This window comes from Papaver somniferum, chromosome 2 (assembly GCF_003573695.1).
Source record: "Papaver somniferum cultivar HN1 chromosome 2, ASM357369v1, whole genome shotgun sequence".
Classification (NCBI taxonomy): Eukaryota; Viridiplantae; Streptophyta; class Magnoliopsida; order Ranunculales; family Papaveraceae; genus Papaver; species Papaver somniferum.
Genome location: NC_039359.1, coordinates 139,803,781 through 139,828,018, shown reverse-complemented (window position 1 = coordinate 139,828,018; position 24,238 = coordinate 139,803,781). Strand labels below are relative to the sequence as shown.

At 37.7% G+C, this 24,238-nt stretch overlaps 2 protein-coding genes across 2 annotated transcripts; one reads left to right on the top strand and one right to left on the bottom strand.

Moving 5' to 3' along the window:
• Positions 1–2,136: 2,136 nt before the first annotated feature.
• LOC113354015 (probable beta-D-xylosidase 5) lies at positions 2,137–4,901 on the bottom strand. The gene is made up of 3 exons (XM_026597470.1): positions 4,004–4,901; positions 3,059–3,921; positions 2,137–2,975 (listed from the first exon to the last, which is right to left on the bottom strand). Exons 1-3 carry the CDS (start codon positions 4,864–4,866, stop codon positions 2,287–2,289), a joined length of 2,415 nt encoding a protein of 804 aa, XP_026453255.1. The 5' UTR covers positions 4,867–4,901; the 3' UTR covers positions 2,137–2,286.
• Positions 4,902–9,439: 4,538 nt separating this feature from the next.
• On the top strand, positions 9,440–11,168 carry LOC113352075 (acyl-protein thioesterase 2-like). Its single transcript, XM_026595945.1, has 9 exons — positions 9,440–9,491; positions 9,585–9,681; positions 9,807–9,843; positions 9,964–10,003; positions 10,121–10,225; positions 10,304–10,454; positions 10,572–10,654; positions 10,907–11,000; positions 11,084–11,168. Exons 1-9 carry the CDS (start codon positions 9,440–9,442, stop codon positions 11,166–11,168), a joined length of 744 nt encoding a protein of 247 aa, XP_026451730.1.
• Positions 11,169–24,238: the final 13,070 nt, after the last annotated feature.

Genomic DNA, 24,238 nt, shown 5'->3' with positions numbered 1-24,238 from the left:
TGGCGTCAGGAAGTGGTGAAGGTGGCTGTGGCAGTGGCAGGGCGTGGTGGTGATGGAGTTGCAGACGGAGGTGAGGGAGTAGAGATCGATGGAAAAGAGAATGGGGTTGTTTGGTTTGGGTATAGATATTTAGTGCTCGGTGTTGGGCGGTTGCAGAAAATTGGATGCACAGCGAGATGAGCCGTGGGATGTGGAGATGATGGATCGATCTAACGACGAGATAGAAGGAAGCGAGGAGCGACCGTTGGATGCGGAAGTACAACGAAACTGACGGATCAAGATGGAGTTAGGTGCTAAAGTGTTTGACAGGAGCTTCAGATTTTGATGCACTATGATGAAGCCACCGTAGGATGCTGAGATGATTCAATCTGACGGCTGAAGATGAAGGCGGGCATGGATATTGAAAATGGGTTTGGGTGAGGGTTTTGGGCCTTGGGTATGCCAAACCCAGATCTTCTTTAAGAACAATTCTTCCTCTTCAAGCCCAGTTCTAGCCTTTTGGTCTTGCGCACAACATTCTTCGCGGCTTCCTTGTGTGATTCCTCTTGGCTTCCACCACTTTTCTTTTCTTTTTGCTTCGTGATTCATCCAAACTTTATTTACAACCTAAAAATGCAAAATTAATTAATAAAAATATTTATTCTTGAAAACAATGAAAATACAGAATATGGGATAAAATGTAGAATTAATGCACAAAAGATGAGTTAAATGCTAATAAAAAGGGATAAATATAACCAATATTTGGCACTCATCAGCAGTCGTGAAGTTCAAGCTTCCGTTAATGAAAATGATTATGGAACTATCGATGAGGTTTACAGACTGTTGCTAAATCTTACAGGTCTGTGAAGCAGCATTGATAGCAACTGATTCTAAGGAAATTAAGCTTGGTAATAACTTATGGTTTCAAAACTGGCTTTTAAACTGTAATGTACAAAACTGGTTTGATTACAGGTTTTGTGGATCTATCTTTTAAACTATAGCTTAAAAATCTTTATTTTCTCTTATCAGAGACTTAAAAGGCTTAAAATCCAGTAGGGAGCAATGATCAGATACAATCATCAGATTTGCGTCACTAGCAGTCAGCGATTATTCTGTAAAGGGTCATAGTTTGAGTCGCGGAATATTCGGATTTGCAGACCACAATTTGTCTTGCCACTAACAAAGTTTTAACGGAAAAATTTCATATTTGCTTCGTATTGATTTAGATGATGAATTAATTTTTATCTGCATAAATAGGTATAGGAAGAAAAGTCACACGTCGCCAGCAATAGTTTTTCGGACGAATTAAATTTTGTTCGCAAAAATAGATATAGGGATAAAAGTTACACGTTGTCATCAATACTTTTTTTGGAGACCAACATTTTTCTGTCAGTATAAAACATTCCATTTGTGACAACAATTTGTTTCGATACTAATAGTTCTAACGGAAAAATCCTTATTTGACGGGCATTCATTTCGACAAAAAACTAATTTTGTCGGTGTAAGATACATTCAGAGATAAAAGTCTTGGATTGTTAGCAATAATATGTTTGGAGACTATAATTTTTCTTCGTCGCTAGAAACCAATTTCTTGACCGAAATAATTCGTCACAAAGAAGTATTTAGAGACGGAGACAGAATTGGTCACTATATTTGGTCACAAAAGAAATATTTAGAGACAGAGATAAAATTGGTCACCAGCAAGTTGTCACAAAAATTTTCAGTGACCACTTTTAAGACAAAATTTACCTTTTGTCGCGTAAAAAATATATATGGTGACCAAAAAAATATTCCTCCCTAAACACTAGATTTGTAGACAAAATTTTATTGGTCACATAAAATTTTGTCACTAAACGTGTGTTTTGTTGTAGTGTGAAGATTTATGCGTCTGCAAAGGATCCGTGCAGCAATATAAATGTCCCAGCGACTTTCACGCACATCAGATCCGAAAATATGGGCTTTATTAGCTGTCATCCACTATGTAAACTCCTAAATAAAGGACCAACCACCATTGTAAAAGGGAGAGATCTTTTTGGTGAGCTAAGGATAGAACTTTAAGAGAGAGAGTTATTTGTTTCCAAGTTAGGGTTTCATCATATCTCCTTTGTATTTGTTCTAAGTTTTTAATAAAGATCTTGAATATTTCATCATGGTTTCTCAGATTACTTCATAGTTTATCATTAGGGTGTAGTTGTGGGATTTCCTGCCACTACACTTACACTACTGATAAAACCAAACTTAGCTCTATTAGACACTACTAAATACATCAGTACAAAACATAACTCCTGTCCTGTCAATTTATTTAGCTTAACAAATCAAACTCTTACTAGCACTCAAGTGTTGCTGAAATATGAAATTTTCCCCTTCGCATTTGCTCACTCTGACATAAAAATTATGCCCAACTTGTTTATCACTTGAAGACCCAACAAGTAATGTGTGTTTACCTAATATCATTTTCCGTTTCCCATCTGCATCAGCAACACTCAAATCCTTGCATACATCAACTTTGATCTTCACACTTTCTTTTTTGCCTGTCACTACTTCCACCCTTTCAAAACCTATCAACCCCATTTTAGGAAGCCCAACCACCTTTTCTGACGATGGTGGTTTCCAAAAGATTAACACTACATGGCTTCCGTTCCTTTGGCCGCGATTCTTCACAAAAACCTCGATATCGAACTGTAGAGCCTGGCAATTCACTTTTGAGATGTCAATAGCTTCTCCTGAGCTGAATTCAGATAGATTAGTACTGTTGGGTGCAAGAATGCTTTGAGATTTCTGCAGTGGTATCTGTATTGCCTTAGGAGCTGATTTGACAATACTGGAGAAAATAGAGTAACTTAGTCCATGCCCAAAGTTGTACAAGGTTGGACCAGTGTAAAACCGGTAGGTTCGTCCAGGGAAGCTCCGGGTTGTGTTTGCTCTCATGTTCATATCTGTCATTGGTACTTGATCAACGTATTCTTGCGGGTACCACGTAAATGGCGACCTTCCACCTGAAAAAAAATTCGTACCTTGTTATCTGAACTCATAACCGACGCTATTATGCAGTAACACCACCTGAAAGAAAGAGAACAACCTGGATTGTAGTCACCAAATATGACTTGAGCAATGGCCTCTCCTCCAGATTGACCAGGATAACCAACCCACAAAATTCCTACTATTTTACTCACATTTTTCACAAATGAGACATCAATTGGACCCCCTGACATAATAACAAGAACCACCGGACCGCACGCTGAATTAGCCACATCCATAACAAGTTTCTCTTGTAATCCAGGCAATGTCAGGTTCACTCTATCCAGCTCTTCAGCTTCAATAGACTGATCAAGTCCCACTACTATCACAACTGCATCACTTTCTGATGCAGCATTTGCAGCATTTTCTATCAGACTTCCATTACTACAACTAACATTGGCACACCCTGGCTCGTAAGTCACCGTCGCATACTTTTGAAGCCCTTGAAGAGGACTAATGTACTTACAAGGGACGCCCGCGTAATTACTTATCATAACTTCAGTAGCATTAGCATTTGGTCCTATAACTGCTAGAGTTTTTGTAGTTTTAGGATTCAAAGGAAGGCTTCCATTATGATTGTGAAACAAAACCATCCCTTGTTTAGCTGCTTCAAGAGCTAAATTTTGATGATCCTCGGAACATACGTCCGCCGCTCCTAGTTCACCAAAAGGGAGCTTAGCAGGGTCGCCGTTAAAGAAGCCTAATCTCATTAAGACTGCATAATTGTTTACCAGAGCTTGGTCTACAACAGATTCTGAAACTTTTCCTTGTTTAACTGTATTTTCTGTGAAGTTACTTAAAAAATCACCACAATTCATGTCTAAACCTGCTTTTAGAGCCAAAGCGACAGCATCTTCAGGAGTTGCAGTGTAATGTGTCAAGTTGTTGTAGACTTTAACCGAGTCGCAGTCAGAAACAATATACCTGCAAAATGAAATGGATTGTGTTTTTCATCTAGTCCAAATTCTTTTGAAAAATCTCAAGAAAAGAAAATTAGAGAACTTACCCATCAAGGCCCCATTGATCTCTTATGACTCCTTTAAGAAGATCTGCATTGGCACAAGTAGGAACACCATTCACCTTATTGTATGAACACATCACACTGCTAACATGTCCTTCAATGACACAACTCTTGAATGGCGGCTGATACGTATCCTCCATATCTTGCAAAGTCACCTTCGCATCAAAGTAATAGCGATCTGCTCCTTTCCAGTTATCAACATCATAAGCAGTGTAGTGCTTGCAACAACTGGAGACCTTAAGTGCATTACTTGTGACATTTCCCCCGTTTGCACCTATCTCTTGAAGTCCACGAACATAATTCACTCCGTACTTTGACACAACGAACGGGTCCTCGCCTGCAGTCTCTTGCCCTCTACCCCATCTAGGATCTCTAAAGACGTTAACATTAGGACTCCAGTATGTTAACCCCGCAAGACGTAGATTATACATTGCCCTTGCTTCAGTGGAAACCACACTCCCCATTTCATACCATAGTGTGGAGTTGAAACTTGCAGCAGATAAAATTACTGCCGGGAAACTTGTTGCACCTCGAACAGTTGAATTGAAAGACACTCCCCAACATTTTCCGACACCGTGAAGTGCTTCATTCCACCACTGGTATGCAGGAACATTAAGCCTTGGTACACCGGTAGCCTTATTTACAAGCTGGTGAACCTTCTCTTGAAGTGTAAGGCGTGCAACTAGGTCAGTGGCTCTGTCTTTGTAAGACATAGATGTATTACAAAATGGTAAGCTTATTGCAGCTTCATTGGTGCAAGCATATTGGTGAGTGACATTGGAAAAACTTAGCAAGAGAACCGCAAAAAATAAAAAATATCTTAGAAAGTTTTTGTTCATGGCTAACATAATCGGATTTCTTGATCATAAACAAGGTTTAAAGAAATCTGTTGAGAGTTTATAGAGAGAAACTGAAATGAGTTCGTACTTTATACTTGAGATTCAACAACACTATCCTTGTTGCGCATGGCTAAACAAAGACGAGTGAGCGAGGACATTAATATTGATCAGTGGAAATGAAGGACGTCCATGACATGTGGTGGTTAATTACTTTCTAGCTTTTTTGTGAGCTAATGTTGTTTATCTCACTGCCCACACTTGATGCATGATCACTTCCAACTCTTAAAAACTGAACCTAACCTGGAGGAGTCCTAATGTCGCCAAGCTTTCCTCTTTTGGTGACAGAGGTAGATGATATATACCCATTCAAGAAGTGTGTTTCAAAAGAGAATTTGAGTACATTGAACATGTTTTTTGATCATTCATCTATTCGACACGGAAATTTTCTTAAGTATTACTCTAGAAATTTTCTTAACTTAGACGCAGGTCCAAAAAAAATAATATTCTCATTGTCAGGTCCACAATTAATTTTAGGTACCGTCACACCCATTATTATTTTCGTGACAGCGATAATTATATGAAATTATTAAAAATGTTGTATGACGGATTATGTATCCGCATGGCGGGTTATGCATCAGAGGTATAATTGGCAACACAACTTGGATATAACATATCTAAAAATCCGCGCTTTGGAATTTTACAAATTTTATATCGTTGGAAATCTTTTTAAGAGAGCTACGCAACGAGTACAAACAAGAATATCAAATTTTTGTTTTTCACGAAAAAATCGGAGGTGATCATCATTTTAGGCAAAATTTTCGAAAACTTGATACATAACCATTATGCAGCCACCAAAAAAGATGCATAACACATTCTGCAGACGCATAACGAATTATGCAACCATTTTCTACACTGCATAACAAATTATGCATTTGGATAACAAAGTTGTGCATCTATAACAAGTTATGTAACCATTGTTTTGGTTGATTTTAGTGCGTACATAAAAAATATTGATGCATAATGCAGTATGCGTCCATATTTACGGATGCATATCAGGTTATGCATCTATTTTCTCAATGCATAAAAGATTATGCAACAATTTCTCGATGCATAATGCATTATGCAGCCATATTTTCGGATGCATAACAGGTTATGCATCAATTTTCACGACTGCATAACATGTTATGCAAATATTATTGTAAGTGAATGACAAGTTATGCAGTCTTTGTTTTTGTTGGTTTCAATACTAAAAAAATAGTTGTTGCATAACGTGTTATGCAACCGTTTTCTGGACCGCATAACGAGTTATGCAACAAATTTTGTAGATGCATAGCAGGTTATGCATCCATTTTCATAGTTGCATAACAAATTATTCAACCAATATTACCAACACCAACACGTGTATATGCATATGATAGAAATAAGTACTCGAGATATATAAAATCAATTTTGACATGACAATGGATCGCAATAAATTAATATTTAATTATTTGATGATGCAATATGTAACAACACACGCAAGCAACAATCTCTTCATTTTTGAGAAGTCTAATAAAAATAAATAAAAAGATCGCAGCAAAGCCTGCAAGCACCTAATAGCCTTAGTACACTTGTGACTTGTCGTTCCCCTACACAACCTGTAATCAGATTTTCCAATCTTCGTACGCATAGTTGAAATCCTTGTGGAGTCGACATTAAATTGAACATTTGACATGAAAACCATTCCAACACTATGAGTTCTGGTTACTTATAAACACAACATATAGCATTAGTCCCATTTGATAATGATAAACATTTCGAAGCACCGCGACCAAGTATGGAGCATCTGTTTAGGCCAGAAAACCACACGTAATCTATACCCCAGATGAAGTTTAACTAGTTAACTAGTAGAAGAATCATGAAATGACATACTAACTAATCTTTTGTAATTGATAAACCTATGTATATTGCAACAGCCAAACTCTTACAACACCTTGTTTGTTCCCGTGCTTGTCTACATCTTCTAAATTGAGTCACGACTCTTCAATCAAGTTCAGATTTCCCTAGCAACAGTTCTCACCACTTCATTTATAGCAACAACTTCATCTTTCTTCTCAAACTACTCATACAACTTGTACTATCCTCTCTTCTCAAACTAGCCAGTGCTAAACATCCCCCTTGCACAACCATCAAACCATTGCTAGCAGCTGCAAACAACTTAGGCAAAAGTGGTGCAGGAATTTACTCGAACAGGTTGTATGCCATACTCATCTTGTTGTAGCTTCAACCTTCTACAGCTTCCAAACTCACCCAGATTCATTCTCTTGAATTAACATTACAGTTTCATCTCGTTGTACTTCTGAAATGTGTAGCCCCTTCGAAAAACAAACACCACAGCCATTAATTCAACAACACAAAACCCATTCAATGCGTCTATAAAATCAGTCACAGTAACGACTTGTTTCCAGCTGAAGTTCAGCTCAAGAACAAGCTACATCTCCTCCAAATCGAACCAACAGAACCCATTAAAATCACTGCAACAAATCCCTTTGTAAACACCTTCTAAAATCAGTGCTAGGTCTGCGACAAATTGGTCTCAGCAATAAGAAGTATCGACACCAGAACCTCAGTCTAACCCCCATTAAAGCTTTTGTATCTGTATCTCTTCCATTCGTTACTCATCTAACAACAACAGCAAACCAATTTCAACGGAATTTCAGGCCAAGAAAGTCAGCAATTCACTCCGTTCTTCCTTCTTCTTCTCCGCTTCAGGGAGAAGTCTTGATCCATGGTGAATACCCATCGAATCCATGGTCGGCGGCTAGGAAAAAAATGCAACAACTCACGATTGGCACTGGAGAATAAGAGAAGAACAAGAAAAACAATTTAAGAAATTATGGGTGTCACGGAAATTTTAACCCAGAAACTGGGTGCGCGCCTGAACTTTTCTAGGCACGGGTTTTTTAGTGTAAAAAAATCTGAAAAATGGGTGTGGTAATAGTTTTCACTAGGGGTGTCAACGGGTCCGGGTCCGGTTCCTAACGGTTCCGGGTCCGGTTCCTAAAGTTGTGGACTTAGAACCGGACCCGTTTAAATACCCGGGTACCCGTCGGTTCCGGATACCCATTGGGTCTAAAGAAAACTATTTAAAAAATCTCAAAAACTTAATATATTTCTCTTTTTAGCTTGGATTTAAGTAATTTGTATAAAAAAATATTATTATTTCTTATGAATGTACTAAATAAAGATTAAATGTAAGAGAAAAAATTTAAATGAGTAAAATATCAAAGCTAAAACTAGAATAAATACTTATAATTTTGCTAAAAACATGAATAAAAGAATGAATAAACGGGTACCCGATACCCGCGGGTACCCGATACCCGCGGGTACCCAATGGATATTACCCGTTTGGACCCGTTTAAATTCGGGTCCAATCGGGTAATTACCCGCCGGGTCCTAAGTAGCTAATGGGTCCAACTTTAGGACCCGGAACCGGAACCTAATATACCGGATCCGGTTCCGGATCCGGGTAATGGGTACCCATTGACAGCCCTAGTTTTCACTATGAATAATGAGGTTTTCATATTCGGATGAGTAATGGGGGCAGTGGATTATCCCAAACCTAAAGCGCTTTGGAAATATGGCCTCGGAGGTATCGTGACCTCGATTAGGAATTTGTTTAAATTGACTCACCCTTTAAATCTGTCGTAAACCAATAAAACAGATACTGTTTTACGAATGGGTAATATACTGAGTTTCAAAGCAGGAGAACCATATTTTACCTGTGAAATTTGTTTGGAATCACACGCCTTCCAGCCTATAAGAAATTCAATAATAACTCCAACAACAACAAGAAAACTAAAGAATGTGCATCAGAACATCACTTTTGCGTCAACTGTATCGCACAGTACGTAGAAATAACAGTCAACGACTATGGTAGATCCGTAATACGATGCCCAAATATCAGCTGCGACGTCGATTTTGGGATTCTATCTTGTCGTTCCATTATCTCATCAAAAGTTTTCCTTAGATGGTGCGACTTGCTTTGTGAATCTGAAATTCTAGCGAAGTTTGGTCGTCACGGTAAACGAGTTTACTGCCCTGGTTGCTTTGAGGTTATTCTGAATGAATGTGGTGGTAATGGTATTATTACAAGAACAACATGTCCAAGTTGCAAGAAACTCTTCTGTTATCGTTGCATGATTCCTCTAACGGACCAAAAGATTCATACTTGCTGCGACAGAAACGACCTTCTCTTCCTGGATACCCTTGCACGAAAAGGGTGGACTAGATGTCCATCTTGCAAACAACCTGTAGAGCGCACTTATGGTTGTAATTATATTAAATGCAGGTTGTTTAAATTCTGACTACGTTTATTTTCTGGCTTCGTATCTGTCTTCTTGATTAGACACCTAAAGGCTTCTTTTTTTTTTTTAGATGCCGGAACGAATTTTGCTACCATTGTGGGTTGGAGTGGTCTCACTTGGAAGATCATACTAACTGTTACCCGCGTGCGCTTGAGAATCAGCCGACGGAGGAGGAGCTAGATCCTTTCATATTAAGAGTGTGCTCGATCTTCATTGGGTTCGCTATGATATCTATAATGGGGAAACCCGAGTTTGTAAGGAATAAAAATTCATACAACATACTCGCAGGTATGAAACAATGTTTTGATTATGACATTGAGGGTTTTAATGATGATCTATCACTAGCTTAGAGTGATGTATAGTAATTGTGCATAATTGCAGGTAGCTTAGAGTTCGGACGAACTTATGTGGTTAGGCCAAAAGGAAAACACCAGGCTACTGTAGTTTGGCTACACGAGGTCAGCGAGAATGGTTTCAGGTATTCTCTCTGAAATTCAAAAGATAAATCTTGCATTGGATTTTCATGTTCCTTCGAATAATTGCGAATTATTATCAAAACCAAAAGAAAGGATTTTTTGTGATTTCATTTTCTGGATTTTGTAGTTGGTACCAACTGTTGGAAGCCTTGCCAATTCGAAATGTAAGATTGTGCTATTCCCTCATTTGGAAAGGATCCCCAGCAAGTATGCGTGGAGAAACTCATGTTTGCTTTTTAAGGTTTGATTTACTTTTTTTGATTATTGGATTTCTTTTGGTTCAGATCAAGTGGATCTGCCCAACGGCACCCACTCAGCACCACTGTGTGTAAGGCCTGAATGTTTCCAGATTTAATTTTCTGATGGTAAAACTGTCACAATTATTTTAGTTCAAAATTAACGTTGAAACATCTAGTGATATGGAACTAAATTTGTGTGTAGGGTTTGATACGCCGAAGTATTCAGAGGATGCTCTTAGTAATATGGAACGCTTAGATACTTCAGCAGCATATGTTGCAAAACTGTTATCAACCGAGCCCAGTGACAGTAGGTCTTATTTCCATTAAATTTTCTTTATCTTTTATTTCCATGAAGAGTTTGTAACATAAGTCGTGCAATTTACAGTCAAACTTGGTTTGGGGGGCTTTGGCATGGGTTCTGCCCTTGCCCTCTACTCTGCCGCTTGTGCTGTTGAAGGAAGACTTGCAAATGGAAGACCATACCCTGCTAATGTATCTGCTGTTGTTGGTCTAAGTGGGTGGCTTCCAATGGCCAGGTATAGCTTCATTAATTGATGCAGACTCGTTCAGATGCATATAATTATTTTCTTTAGGCCGCTGCCATATTACTATGTTATATGTAAATTTTTTTCATTTCAATGTATTGTTTTCAGGTTTTTGATGAGCAAAATAATAGGGTCTCAGGAGGCTGTTGCCCGTGCAGCATCCTTGCCGCTTTTGCTCTGCCACGGTAAAGGTATAACATCATATATTTATGACATTGCATAGAAATCTTCATAGAAGAAAACTAAGACAAAACGAACTCATACCTATCTGCAAGTTTGTTTGTTTTTTTGTTTTTTTTTTTTTTTGGATCAGTAAAATTTTTTGGTGCTGACCAGTTTTGAACTTAGCTATTATCATCCAATGACTTTACTATTATATTATGGTGACATCGATAAGTTTATGCATGGGGTGGATGACGCATCTTTTTCTTTTCCTGTTTTAGTTGATGGTACCGTCTTTTATAAGGACGGTGCGAATTGCTCAAAGGTCTTAAGTTATCCACTATTCCAAAAACTCACTTCCAGATCATATGACAGGTATGACATTTGGTTTCTTCCCCCGGTTACATTTGATGAGTAATTCATGGAAACATCTTAAGATCATTGTGATTTTCTTGTAGACTTGGACACGGAACCATTCATGAAGAAATGAACGAAGTTTGCAATTGGTTAACTACAAATTTAGCGCTCGACGGATCTGATTGATAAAAACTTGTTCCTTGCTCCATGGAGTTCCATAATTAAAATTCAGCGGTCAAGGCAATTCTACACGGATGTGTATAAAATTTTAAGCTACGTTTTTATTGTTGGTTGATGCACTGCCGGTGTCAAGAAGAGTAGAATTAATACCATATGACCACTCGCAGTGGGGGTGTAGTTGCAGGAAATCCTACACTACACCCCTCATACGATTTGATTAACATTCAACTCATTTTTGAATTAACAATCTTAATTTTATTGATGAATCTTTGAACAATCTTACAAGAAAAGATAAAGGAATCAAGAATAACCACTGCTCTAGATTTTCTCTCTCCTATTTACTTTCTTCTCACCCAGAAAAGATCTCTCCCTTTTCCTTTACAACTGAATGACTATTTATAGGAAATTACATAGTGGATATTTAATCATTTTTGGATTAACAATCTTAATTTTATTGATGAATCTTTGAACAATCTTACAAGAAAAGATAAAGGAATCAAGAATAACCACTGCTCTAGATTTTCTCTCTCCTATTTACTTTCTTCTCACTCAGAAAAGATCTCTCCCTTTTTCTTTACAACTGAATGGCTATTTATAGGAAATTACATAGTGGATGACAGCTAATATGTCCTTTATTTTCGGATATGGTTTGCGACATTCTCGCAACCTTACAAATACCAATCTCGCAAACTTCCTTATTTTCGCAGGATCGTCACACTTTTCTCATGATTTGGCTGAGGTCGTTTATTATGTCGTTCTGAAGTTGTTCTGCGACACTGTCGTGTTGTGTTGTTAATAATTTCGCTGAGACATTATTGTTGCGAGATTCTGATCCTACATCTTTCCTCTTCTCATATCTTCTCTGCGAAGTAGAGAACGATGTGAGAAATGTCGCAGCTATCCATCACTTCATATTCTGCATTTATCACACGTATCATTTCTCCCATCTGATTCTTGACACGTCTTCTGTAACCGCTGCTTTTCGACCGCTCACGTCTTTTCGCATTAATTGTGTTTATCTTCTCGAAAATATCCTCTATATATACTCTTCGTACTCTCCATTTTCTTCTTTTTTACTCTCTTTTTCATCTTCTCTACTACTTCATCATTTTCTCCGTAAATTCCTCTGATGTAATTTTTGTTCTATTTTCCTTCTTCAATCTTCTTAATTCTTCGTCCATTCCCATACTTTATATTTAGATATGCCTCCAAGTGGTCAAAAACATGAGAAAACCTTAAAGGATGTTCAAAAAGATCTTGCCGAGAAAGGTTTCACACTTTCTACCATTCCTGGTGAAAGTGCCAAGTCAATTATTTCTATCAAACTTTTCTATGAACAACATTGTGATGATCAATCAATCATAGTTTCACTGGGTCAAATTCTCGCAGGTCTCCCCATTCCTCTTTATGACCCAGATATTCCTCTGTTTTATGAGATTCTCGCCCACTCGGGATTTTCGCGAGCTATCTTCCAATTGAGTGGGGAATCCGTCTGATATTGGAGTTTGCTAACCGCGGTGCTGGTAAAGGATCTCTTTATCCTGAAGAGCTTAGGGATCCTAAATTTGCAGATTTGGAGATAGTCGCTGAGAAGTACACAGTAGCGAATTTCTTCGAAAATTATGAACTAATATCTATGAAGAAGGAGAATACTCGTTGGGGTGTTCACTTGAAAAAGAAGGATGTTATTGTTGAAGATAAAATGCTCATGCATGACATTGATTGGCACTCTGGAATAAATAAAACCCCTCGCCAATCGAAAGATAATAAATGGTGTGCCTTCCCCTTGATGCTAAAAGGACCCTATATTGCTGGTTCTAATGTCATTCCTGCGAATCTCACCGCTTATCGACCCTGGGTATTCTCTTGGCCTGATAAAGTGAAAGAGGTATATTTCTTCCAATTTCGCCCACTTTATGTTTCTCTATTTATCTTTACTCTTGTGTTCGCTGATTCTTACGACATTCTACAGATCCAGAAATTGAAAGATAGCTACCGCAGGACTGGGAAAGCCAATACCTTACTAGCTCTTCGCTCATACACAGATGAGGTAAAAAATATTCTTTCATGATTTTAAACAATATATTGTTGCCTCTATTTATTATCTTCATTTATGTGTAAAGGTTATTGCTGAAGTAGAAGAACCCACCAAAGGTGCGACGGCTGGTGATAAGGGTAAAGATATTCTTCGCAAAGGAAAATCATTTGCATCCTCTTCAAAGAAAAGAAAGAGAGGGAATTCTCCTCCTCCTTCAGATGTTCATTTCCCTGATGGTTCTGAAGATGATGAAGACAATAAAGATGATGATGATGACTCTGCTGCGAATAAAGATTCTCCACCTGAATCCTTTATGGCACAGTTATCTGGTATTTTCTATGATTCTTGGCAAGGGATGGGAGATAATTGCCTTGCCAATATATGCAAAGCTCTCGCAACTATTTGCGATACTCCTTTGTTGGATGGTGATAGTTCTCTTCGTGGAGTCTCCAGATCAGTGACTCATAGCTTCCTATATTCCCTCAATAATTTGGTATGCCATCGTGTTTTTACTTCTTCATTATTGTGACTCAAAATTTCTTTTTATTTTAATTGTTTTTTGTATTTTCTTCGCAGGATGGAAAAGCTTCTTTCGCTATTGCCTCGGATTTGGAGAGGAGACGCGAAATTCTTGAAAAGAAGAATCTTCAATTTCGTACGAAGAATGAAAAACTGGAAACTGAAGCTAAAGGTCTTCGTGATAAGAACGAACAATTAGAAGCTGAAGTTAAAGGTCTTTGCGAGAAGAAAAAACAACTGGAAATCGACACTTCTTCGCAAATGAACAAAATTTCTACTCTTCAAAAAGCTAATGATCATCTCTATGGTATGCAATTTTTCTCCTTTCCTTTCATTCATTCATCTCATTGTCTTATCTTATTTGATTAATCCTTTTTGCTCACATTTATGGTCTTTCTGATGAAGCCATTCTTCTTCGTTCATTTCCTGATGCCCTAGATAATGACACTCTTCTTGAACATCTTAATAATTCTTTGAATAGTTTCTCTAATGATAAAATTTCATCTCTTCCTTTGAATGAACTTAAATCCAAATTTCGCCCCTTAGAGATTGATCATAGATCTAGTTTAGGTTTAGCCAACCAATTTAAAAGTTTTTATCTCAATTCTAAAGAGAAGATCAATGAATTAAGAACCAAGATTAGCAAACTTATAGATGATAAAGATCGTATCTATGATCAAGGTGTTAAGGCTTTGGCGAAATTCCAAGAGACTCTTCTTGAGGTTCAACTTGAACGAGATGAAGCCAATCGTCAAAATGTTGTGCTTAGCGAGAGAGAAAACCAAGTTCGTTCTCGTCTTCTCATAAATAGTGATAATGAGTTCGCTTGGGCCGCGACAATCTTGGATAACGACAGAAAAGATTTAGGTGTAAATGATAGTCTCCAAGTTGAGCATACAGCCTTGATTAGAGATATGATTTCTGAGAGAGAAAGTCATCAACTGTTTTGCTTTATTAATCTTTGGTTTTTCACGAGTTTTTATCAAGTTACTGATTTAATTGTTATATGCTTCGCATGATCTGAAAGTAGATATCGCCAAAGAGTTGAGGAACTTGAAGCTGAAAAAGAGGAACTCGCAAAGAATCTTTCTTCTCGCAACGACAAATATTCTAGATTAAAGAATCAAACCAAGATCACTGTTGCGAACTTTAAGAACGACGCTCTGCATTTTCGCAATCAAACTATTCAAATGGTTTGTGATGATCATAGTATTCCTCACTCTGATTATCCTTGTCTCTTGGAGAAGATCCCAAAGAACATTCCTAGTCTGACCATCTCTGATAGCGAAGCTGATGATGAAGAATCTGATGGTGATGAAGGTTCTGATGGAGATAATTAAAGGTTCTGATGCAGAAGAAGAAGAGAACAAGTTTGATGAAGATGATGAAGGATCAACTAAGAAGTAGTCTTTGTTTCTTTCTTTGATCTTCTGTAATACTTGTACATTTATTCCTTCTTTTTGTATATTTGCGAATTCTTTTGGTTCCCCATATTCCTTAATATATGAGTTTCTTTCATTTCGACCTGCATTCATTAAAACAATTCTTCCTTGCAATACGGTTAATCAACATAATCATTAATTTTTGAATTTTTGCGTAAATCTATCATGTTGAGACAAATAACATTTTCTAATTTCATTCATTCCCATACTTGCCTCTTTTATTTGTATCCAAGTGAGAGATTTTGCAGATTTTTCTTATTTTGTGCCTCAACTTCGCAGTTGTTTATGTATAATTTCGCAATCATATGCAAAGTGAATTTTGATTCTTTTCAAAATCTCATTCCCGTGTGGTCTTATTTTGCCTTCCTAGTTAAAGGTATTATTATGCCACCTCTTGTCATTGCGACAAAATCGCAGGACGTCCTTTCATTTTCATGCAAAAACCCATTGATCTTGTCTTAACTTTTTCTTTTGTATTATCTCCTCTTCAGGTTTGTTGCGACAATATGACAGGCCTAAATATTCTTGCAAAAATAAACCCCCATGACATTGTCGTCTTGCGACGAAATCGCAGGATGTCTTCGTACTTTCATGCGAAAACCCATTGATCTCGTCTTATCTTTTTCTTTAGTATTATTGCCTCTTCAGGATTGTCGCACAAATATGACAAGCCTTAATACTCTTGCGAGTAAAAAGCCTCATGACATTTGCGTCTTAAGACACTTATCAGCTCCCTAATGGAGGGTGCCGCCCTTATCTCCCCCTGGTTGCCCCTTCAAGGAGGCATACCTCTACCATACAAGGTTGGCTCCTCCCATACGGTCTTAACAACAGCCAGTTTTTTTCGCAGCCTCTTATCCCTTTTACCTATAGGGTTTATGGTTACGAGACTGCACCCTAAGTGGGGTTTTCTTCGGGCCGAGTGCAGTATAAGCCAAGACTTGTCAAGAATGGCAAGGTACGCTCCAGATGCCCCTGGCACTCTTGACTCAACCGTGTACCTCGGCGCCTTGGTCAGATTATGCACTCCTTGGGAGAGCCCTTATTACCTTAGTCGCCCAACCTAAGTCATATGCTTAAGCTGAGAATCCAAGGTGCCTCTCCCGGATGGGCTTTATTGACCCCAAATCTCCATGACTCAGGTTCCGGGGCGGTGTAGCCTTTCCCTGAGCCATGCAACAGGTACCCCCTTATATGACGTACTTTAGGTCTTACATTTGCCTCTTGCGAAATTGTATTCGCGAACTAGGGTGTACGCCATAAAGGTTCGCCCCTTTCTCTTTTGTCATTGTTCTCTGATTGTCTTTTGTAGAATTCATTATCTCTGCGAGATTCTCGCACATCATCATATCGTATTTGCACTTCTCAATCTCATTTTTTCATCATCAGTAAAATGTATTTTGAGAATTTTATTTGTTGCGAGAGTGTCGCAACAAATCAATCATTCATACACTTCTTATTTTTATTACCTTTGCCATTCTCTGCTTCTTTGTTATTTTCTGCTACTGCTTCCTTGGTAGTGGTATGTTCACCATTTCTTATTCTGAGCTAGCATTAGTTTCGCAACATTTCTTCTTCTTTTCGTTCGATTGCATCCACCATCAATCTCTCACTTCTTTGTGTCTCTTTGATTTTGTCGCCAACTTTCCTTCTTTTTGCTCTTCCTTCGCAGGATTCTACCTCAGTTTCGTAACATTTCTTTCCTTCAACCCAATCTCCTTTTATGATTCCTACACCGCTGGGGTGAGGGAATTTGATGCACTGGTGGAAAGTTGAAGCTACACCTAGAATCCCATGTAGCCAAGGTCGACCAATTAATGCATTGTAGGGTGACTCTACGTCAACAACAAAACAGGATTTCAGAAGATATTCCCTTCAATGGAATTCGCATAGTAACCTCCCCTTTAGGCTTGTTGGCAGTACCATTAAAACCATATATCTTATATGTTGATGGTATAAGATCATCATCTCTCCCTCCCATGGTTTTATAAGTATGATAGAATAAGATGTTCACAGAGCTTCCGTATCGATTAGAATCCTATAATTGCCCATGAGTCTTCAGCTTCATCATCTTCATCTTCTTTCGGTTTTGGATTAATTTCTAATTTTACCACCAATGGATTGTCATGTACTCTCCACCTTCGGGACTTCTTCTGCGGTAAAAGAAATAGTCTGCTTCTGCCATTCCTCTAGTGGCGAGATTTTCGCAATGTTCATAATTTCTCTTCCATCATGTCTCTTGCGAACACTCTACTCAAAATTGTCATGAAAATCTTCAATTGTCTTGTATGAATGTACGATAGAGTGACAGAATAGATTCTTTGCTTTTGCACCAACTTCTACGAAGAACGTTTCCTTCTCTTTCTACCGTGTTTACTCTGTGATGCTCTGTGGTGGTGGTAGTAATGGTTGAGATTGTGATGCCTACCAGAAAGTGGTTTAGTTTCCTTGATCTATCATTCTCAGAATAATTCTCTTTATATTTCTGCAATCATTTGTAGTATGTCCATGAAATGATGATAAGAACAGAACTCATGACTTCTGCGGCTTTGAGGTGGTTTCGTTCCCATGTTCCATGGTGTTGGTATATTCTCCATCAAAATTATAGCTTCCCATATTTTCTCCACACTTGCATTCAGAGGTGGCATCTTGATTTCTTCCCATACTACCTTGTGACCTCCTTGTCCTCTATTATAATTTTGTCTTTGACCTCCATAAGTTTCTTGCGGCTGATCAAGTCTTTGAATCTTATTATTTCCACCACGATTGTAGAAATTTCTTTCTCTTTCATACTCCTCTTGATCTCGGCTTCCCATAGCCACCAGTTTATGTTGATTGTTGCCCGTAACCTTTTCTTGTTGTACTTGCGAAGTGCTCGCCACTGTGTTTATTAGTTTAGGTAATAAGCTTGCATTCGCTGCTTGTGAATTGGTGTTCGCAACTGGGTATGATTCCATTTCATTTTGCCTTTCCTCTAGAGCAATATACTCTTCCTGAAGTTCTCGCAGTTCAGTCATTGTGATTGTATTCTTGACTCTGAAAATTTGGATATACAATAGATTGGTTGCGAACATAGCATTGATAAATGATAAGATAAGATATCTCTCATCCACACGGCCAGCCATTCACTACACATAGTCTCCACCTTTTAGTTAGTGCTTCAAACTTTCGCCAATCCTTTGTTTTAATCCAAACACATCTTCAATACCAGGTCGCGAAGAATTGTTACTTATATATGCCCCCAAGAATGTGGTCTGCAAGATTGAAAGATGTTATTGTATTTTTTGGTAGACCTTCGAACCATTTTAACGCCTCTCCTGTTAGACTGGATGCAAAATACTTGCACAATACGGCATCATGATTTTCACTGCAACATGCCCTCACGTAGGCTTTAATGTGTTGAATTGCACAAGTTGTTCCATCAAAAATGTTGGTTAATGCGGGCAAATTGCATTTCGGAGGTATTCCTCCTAGTTGTACTTCTCTTGTAAATGGAGTTTTCGCAGCTTCTTCTATAGCTTCATCTAATTGTCTTCTGCCTACTTCTCCTCTATTATTTAGCATTCCTCTCATTTCTTCCAATTCTTTTAAGATTTGTTCATTTACGCCTGAATTTTGATCCATTGGTCTTTTTAATTTCCTCCCTTCTTCTGCGTTCATGTCTTTCTTCTCTCGCGAAATTTTGCATTTCTTCTTCATCATCCTCATCTCGTCTTCTCCTGCGTTCTCTTCCTCATCTCTATCTTGAATTCATATGATGATGTCTCTCATTTTCCCCTCCATGATTTTGTTCATTTCTTATCAATTCCATTCGTTGTCTTTCAGCCCTCCTCTGTACTCTATCATACTCTTCATTGAGATTACCGTTATTCCGGTTTTGTGTACGCCTTCTTTCTCGATTGTCATGATTGTTCTGGCGAATTGCCTCCTGAAGCTCTTGTTCTTCCATTTCCGCTCTCAATCTTTCACGTTCGCAAGTTAAACGTGCTTGTTCAGCATAGTGTCTTTCAATTTCTTCTTCAATCGTTTGTTGATTTCTTTGAGTTCTCTCTCATGTAAAATTCTCCTTCCTTCCTCTCGATTCCCTTCGCCATCTTGATTATTTCGTCCCTGACGTTGTCCATTTTCCTGATTTCTATTATTTTGCCTATCATCAAAAGTTTCATTTTGTGGAACGTAATGATCATCAGTCCTTTCTATACCTTCGCGATGTTCTTCATTCGGATTTCGTATTTCTTCTCGAATATTATTTCCAGCATTAACCGTGGATGAGTTTCGCCTCATCTCTCTTCTAGTAGATCTTGAATACGATCTTGTAGTACTTCTTGATCTTCTACTCTGTAGTCTCATATTTTCCATCCTCAATTCGTGATTTTGCGTTGTTAGATTTGTACGCTCTTCTGTCTCAGCTCTTCTTTCTTCATGCATTCTTCGTCTGAACATCTCTACTGCTCAAATTTCCTCATCTTCACTAATTATTCCTTCAACTATTTCTTGTCCTCCCTCTGTTTGTTTATTATTTCTCGTTTGTCGTTCTTCTTCTTGATCTGCTGAATTGATCTCCAAGTATGTATGCTCACTCTATCATAATCCATAGTTCTATTTTGTACCGGTGTTTGTTGAACTGGTTGTTGAATTTGATTTTCTCCATCATTTCTTATTCTAGTATATTCTCCTGTTTCACTGCTCTCCCTTCCAGCAAGTCTTTTACTTCTTCTTCTAGCTGTTGTTGGTTGTTCGGATATATTCCTCCTTCTAGCCATTTCTTCAATACTAATGAATTGTAAGAGATTTCGTAAAACTCTTCACCAGTTATTCTAATTTCCCACAAATCAGAATATTAATCTTCAACCTTTTCTAGGGTGATTTTCAATCTTCGTCCCTGTTTCTAGCGCCATTATGTAGTTGCAGGAAATCCTACACTACACCCCTCACACGATTTCATTAACATTCAGCTCATTTTTGGATTAACAATCTTAATTTTATTGATGAATCTTTGAACAATCTTACAAGAAAACATAAAGGAATCAAGAATAACCACTACTCTAGATTTTCTCTCTCCTATTTACTTTCTTCTCACTCAGAAAAGATCTCTCTCTTTTCCTTTACAACTGAATGGCTATTTATAGGAAATTACATAGTGGATGACAGCTAATCTGTCCTTTATTTTCGGATATGGTTTGTGACATTCTCGCAACCTTACAAATACCAATCTCGCAAACTTCCTTATTTTCGCAGGATCGTCACACTTTTCTCATGATTTGGCTGATGTCGTTTATTATGTCGTTTCTGAAGTTGTTCTGCGACACTGTCGTGTTGTGTTGTTAATAATTTCGCTGAGACATTATTGCTGCGAGATTCTGATTCTACATGATCGGTTTAAATTCTTCAATTGAGTTGAACAAAATCTTAAGTTGTAAAGGACATCAACTAAGAGAATTATCTGTGTGGAGTCTTGCTGGGACTCAAGAGGCGTAAGGAACGCGACTGTAACTGAATTGATGTGAGGGTTTAATTCGGTCTCAACTACATTCCAGTCTGAAGTTAATTGGTAGTAGGCTAGTGTCTGTAGCGTCTTAATATAGTTTGGTGTTCAATCTGGACTAGGTCCCAGGGTTTTTCCTGCATTTGCGGTTTCCTCGTCATTAAAAAAATTTCTGGTGTCTGCGTTCTTTCTTTTTCCGCATTATATTGTTTATATTTATAATTCAAATACCACATGTTGTACATAAATCAATTAAAGTAGATATATCCATCATTATTTGTTGGATAACGATATGATGGATTCTTGGATATCGATTTTGTAAATATCGGCTTGTTGAGCTAAATTGTCAAATTTTTGACTAAGATTATTACTTGAGGAAAGGCAAGGAGTATGAGAATGATTCCACACCTGATTAACTAATTGTCTAAAACGATCATCTTCTAACCACATGGCTTCCAATGTCCATGGCCTCTTCCTAAATTTTCTAACAGGATTCAAGTCCATAATAAGCACACGATGATCAAAATTAAAATGACTCATATGAATTACCTTCGCATCATGAAACTGAAGTCATCATTTTTCGTTGACCAAAGCCTTATCCAGGCGTTCCTGAATGTTTCGGTGATTAGGTTGTTTATTTGTCCATGTGTAACGAGGTCCAGTAGCTTCAATATCGATGAGACCACAGCTGGAGATCATAGAATTGAAATCAGCAAGATGACTGACTATATATAAGAAGGAGTAAGTCCACCTCTTTTTTCATAATAGTTGGAGATAGAATTGAAGTCCCTAGTTGCTGCATAAGCACAATCTAAAGAAGCAACATTTTCCATTCCATCCAAGTTTGCTTGCGATGATGAGGAATTGAGCTAGCATAGACTGAAAATAAAATCCAGGGATCTTCTCCACGAGGAGTAATTACAGCATGGATATATAGCATAGCGACTGACTGAGGTAGATTATTCAAACATTAAATTTGATTTCTAAATATGGGACAATCATAGTTCACGGAATCAAACACACATTTTTCATAACAATATTTGCAATATATAAAACCAATAAAGATTAATATTACAAAATCATCTTCCAAATAAAATTTAGAATTTAAATAAATAAATCTAAAAACATTGCAAGATGAAAATCGTTGGCAATAGCAATGTGTAATCACAATATAGGCTATTCCAAACCCTAGTTATCCTTCTTAAAATACAAGAATAAATTATCATAAGAAGTTTCCTAGACATACTCTAAGCAAGAAACAAAAAACATTTCACTTACTTTGAAGACTCTTCTCATATTCCCTATAATCATCAAGCTCGTCTTCGATTAGATCAATCTTGGATTCGAGATTATCCATCTTGTCCTCAAGTCTTTTGGTTGAAGATTCGAGTTCACTCTTCAACGCACGAACTTGTTCCAAGAAAAGATTCATAGTTAATGAGAGTTTTTCAAAATGAGAGATGGTAGGATTCACATCGGACGAGGAGTCACGTTTGTCTTGACACATCTCATTATCGGAGGAACCAAAACGAACTTCTTAGAGGGAAAAAGGACAGTCCAGACATCATCTTCTTTACTTGAAAGACTTGATGATGACATGATATGATATAGAAAATGAAATGTTTGCTTAAAGCAGTGAAATCTTTCAACTTAAAAAGAAGAAGATATGGAGCAAATTCCTAAAAAGACCTTTGACCAAAACCCAAACATAATTTTGGGTAACCAAAAGAAAAGGACTTTATTAGGAAAACCGTTTAATCTCATGAACGGATCTTGACACAGAAAATACAATTCCATAAAAATACAGAGACAAGATATTAAAAGTAATAAAAATATTTTCACAACCCTCTTGAAGATCATAGTCCTTGTTCAAGGGAAAAACAAGAACAATCTCAGAACCTATTACAGATAGTAATTTCTCCCATCCAATAAAGGATCGGGTGGATTCTTATGAGAAGAGGACGATTTTGTTATCCTTGTTTCTGATATTTTTTTATAGGGAAACGATCACGAGTAGACGTCTTCCTTTCCTGCAATGTTCTGAAAGCCCTGTTTATCGATTTTCGTAAACTATGAATGGTTCTGACAATCTCTTTCGAAAGTGATGTAGATTTATTATGAGATTTTATTTTCTCCTTCTGATAACATGAATTATTGGAAGGAGTTTTTTCAAGAACCTTTGTGCACACCATCTCTGGGTGATCCTGCTTTTTATACAAGAGACACAATTGATTTTTTGTGCTATTGTATTTTATGTCTTTCTCATTACAAGAGAGATTTGAGAATGACATATTTTCAGGATTAGTATGTTGATTTAGTTTGATAGAGTTTATCGAAGTTAATTGATTCTTCTTTTTGGAATCATGATTGCGAGAAGTCGCTTTCTCTTGTCTCAATTTTTTTAGTTGAGTCTCCAGGTTTTCAATCCTTCTAATCCATGTTTCCTTCTCCAGTTGAAGCACTCTTCATTGAGTACAAATCTTTGGTTAAAAGATCAATTTTCTTTTCCGGGGAAGATAGATTGTTTATCATGGAACAATCGAAGTTGTTCGAGGGACAAGTGTGATTATCAGCAAAGTAGTTGAGAGAACATTCACAGGCTTCTTCCTCAGGACAGTATTGAAGAGTCGCCATCCATGCTTTGGTTGACTCACTAACCTCTGTTAGAGCATTGCTCGGTCGAACTCGCAACCGTTGCTATCTCAAGCTTGTTTGTCAAGTTTAGTTGCCAAAACTATAAGTCTTGATTTCTAGTCTACTTATAGCTAAGTCTCGGATTATGATAATAAGTGTAGTTGTACTTTAGACTCCACGACGCTCATCGAATGAAGACGAATAACTACTCAAGGGAACTTGTGGAACTTCACCAACAAAAGGTATGTGGAGACTTGAACTTATATATCACTTTTTCGGTAACTCTTTTTTTTTTTTTTTGTAAATAACTCTTTCTTCTTTCATTTCACTTTTTTTTTTTTTGAAAGGAAAAGATGATTCATTTATGAAATTAATTCTTGGCATGAGTTGAGTCCTCCGTCAATTGCAAACTGATACTACTGGGGATAGTGTTGAACCATTCCTCACTTATTCTCTCTGCTCTAGCCTATTTTGAAAGTAAATCAACTGCTTTATTTCTTTCATTTCGTATATAACATGACATGTATTTAAACTCTCTAAGGCCAAGCACTATGACCAGTGACGGAAGGAGGGGTGGCTTACCTAGGCTGTAGCCCACCCCAAAATCATCTTTGGGCCGTTGTAATAGTTAGCAAAAAATAAGATAGCCAGGTAGCAAACTTGGATTAGTCCTTCAATGACCGAAGGAAAATGAAAAGAACCATTTTTTGGGACTACTCAAAAATGGTGGGGGACTACTTTGTGATAGGAATGTGTACCCTATACTTATAAGGGGTGTCCTAAAGTATGGAAATGACTAACCTATCCTTCACCTATATATAATCACCTCCTCCCAACACCAACACCACCTATATATATAACCACCTCTACCCATCACCACCGCCGCTCACCACCGCCAACCACCACCTACCACTACCGACCACCTCAAATCACCACCACCACCACCTCTATATATAGC

What these genes read in the sequence shown, in the direction of transcription:
- LOC113354015 (XM_026597470.1), bottom strand. Translation starts at nt 4,866, where the DNA reads ATGTTAGCCATGAACAAAAACTTTCTAAGATATTTTTTATTTTTTGCG. An exon ending in GATCAATGGGGCCTTGATGG is followed by an intron (nt 3,922 to 4,003) that starts GTAAGTTCTCTA and finishes TTCATTTTGCAG; the next exon opens with GTATATTGTTTCTGACTGCG. An exon ending in ATTTGGTGACTACAATCCAG is followed by an intron (nt 2,976 to 3,058) that starts GTTGTTCTCTTT and finishes ATTTTTTTTCAG; the next exon opens with GTGGAAGGTCGCCATTTACG.
- LOC113352075 (XM_026595945.1), top strand. Translation starts at nt 9,440, where the DNA reads ATGGGGAAACCCGAGTTTGTAAGGAATAAAAATTCATACAACATACTC. An exon ending in TTCATACAACATACTCGCAG is followed by an intron (nt 9,492 to 9,584) that starts GTATGAAACAAT and finishes GCATAATTGCAG; the next exon opens with GTAGCTTAGAGTTCGGACGA. An exon ending in GGGTGGCTTCCAATGGCCAG is followed by an intron (nt 10,455 to 10,571) that starts GTATAGCTTCAT and finishes TATTGTTTTCAG; the next exon opens with GTTTTTGATGAGCAAAATAA.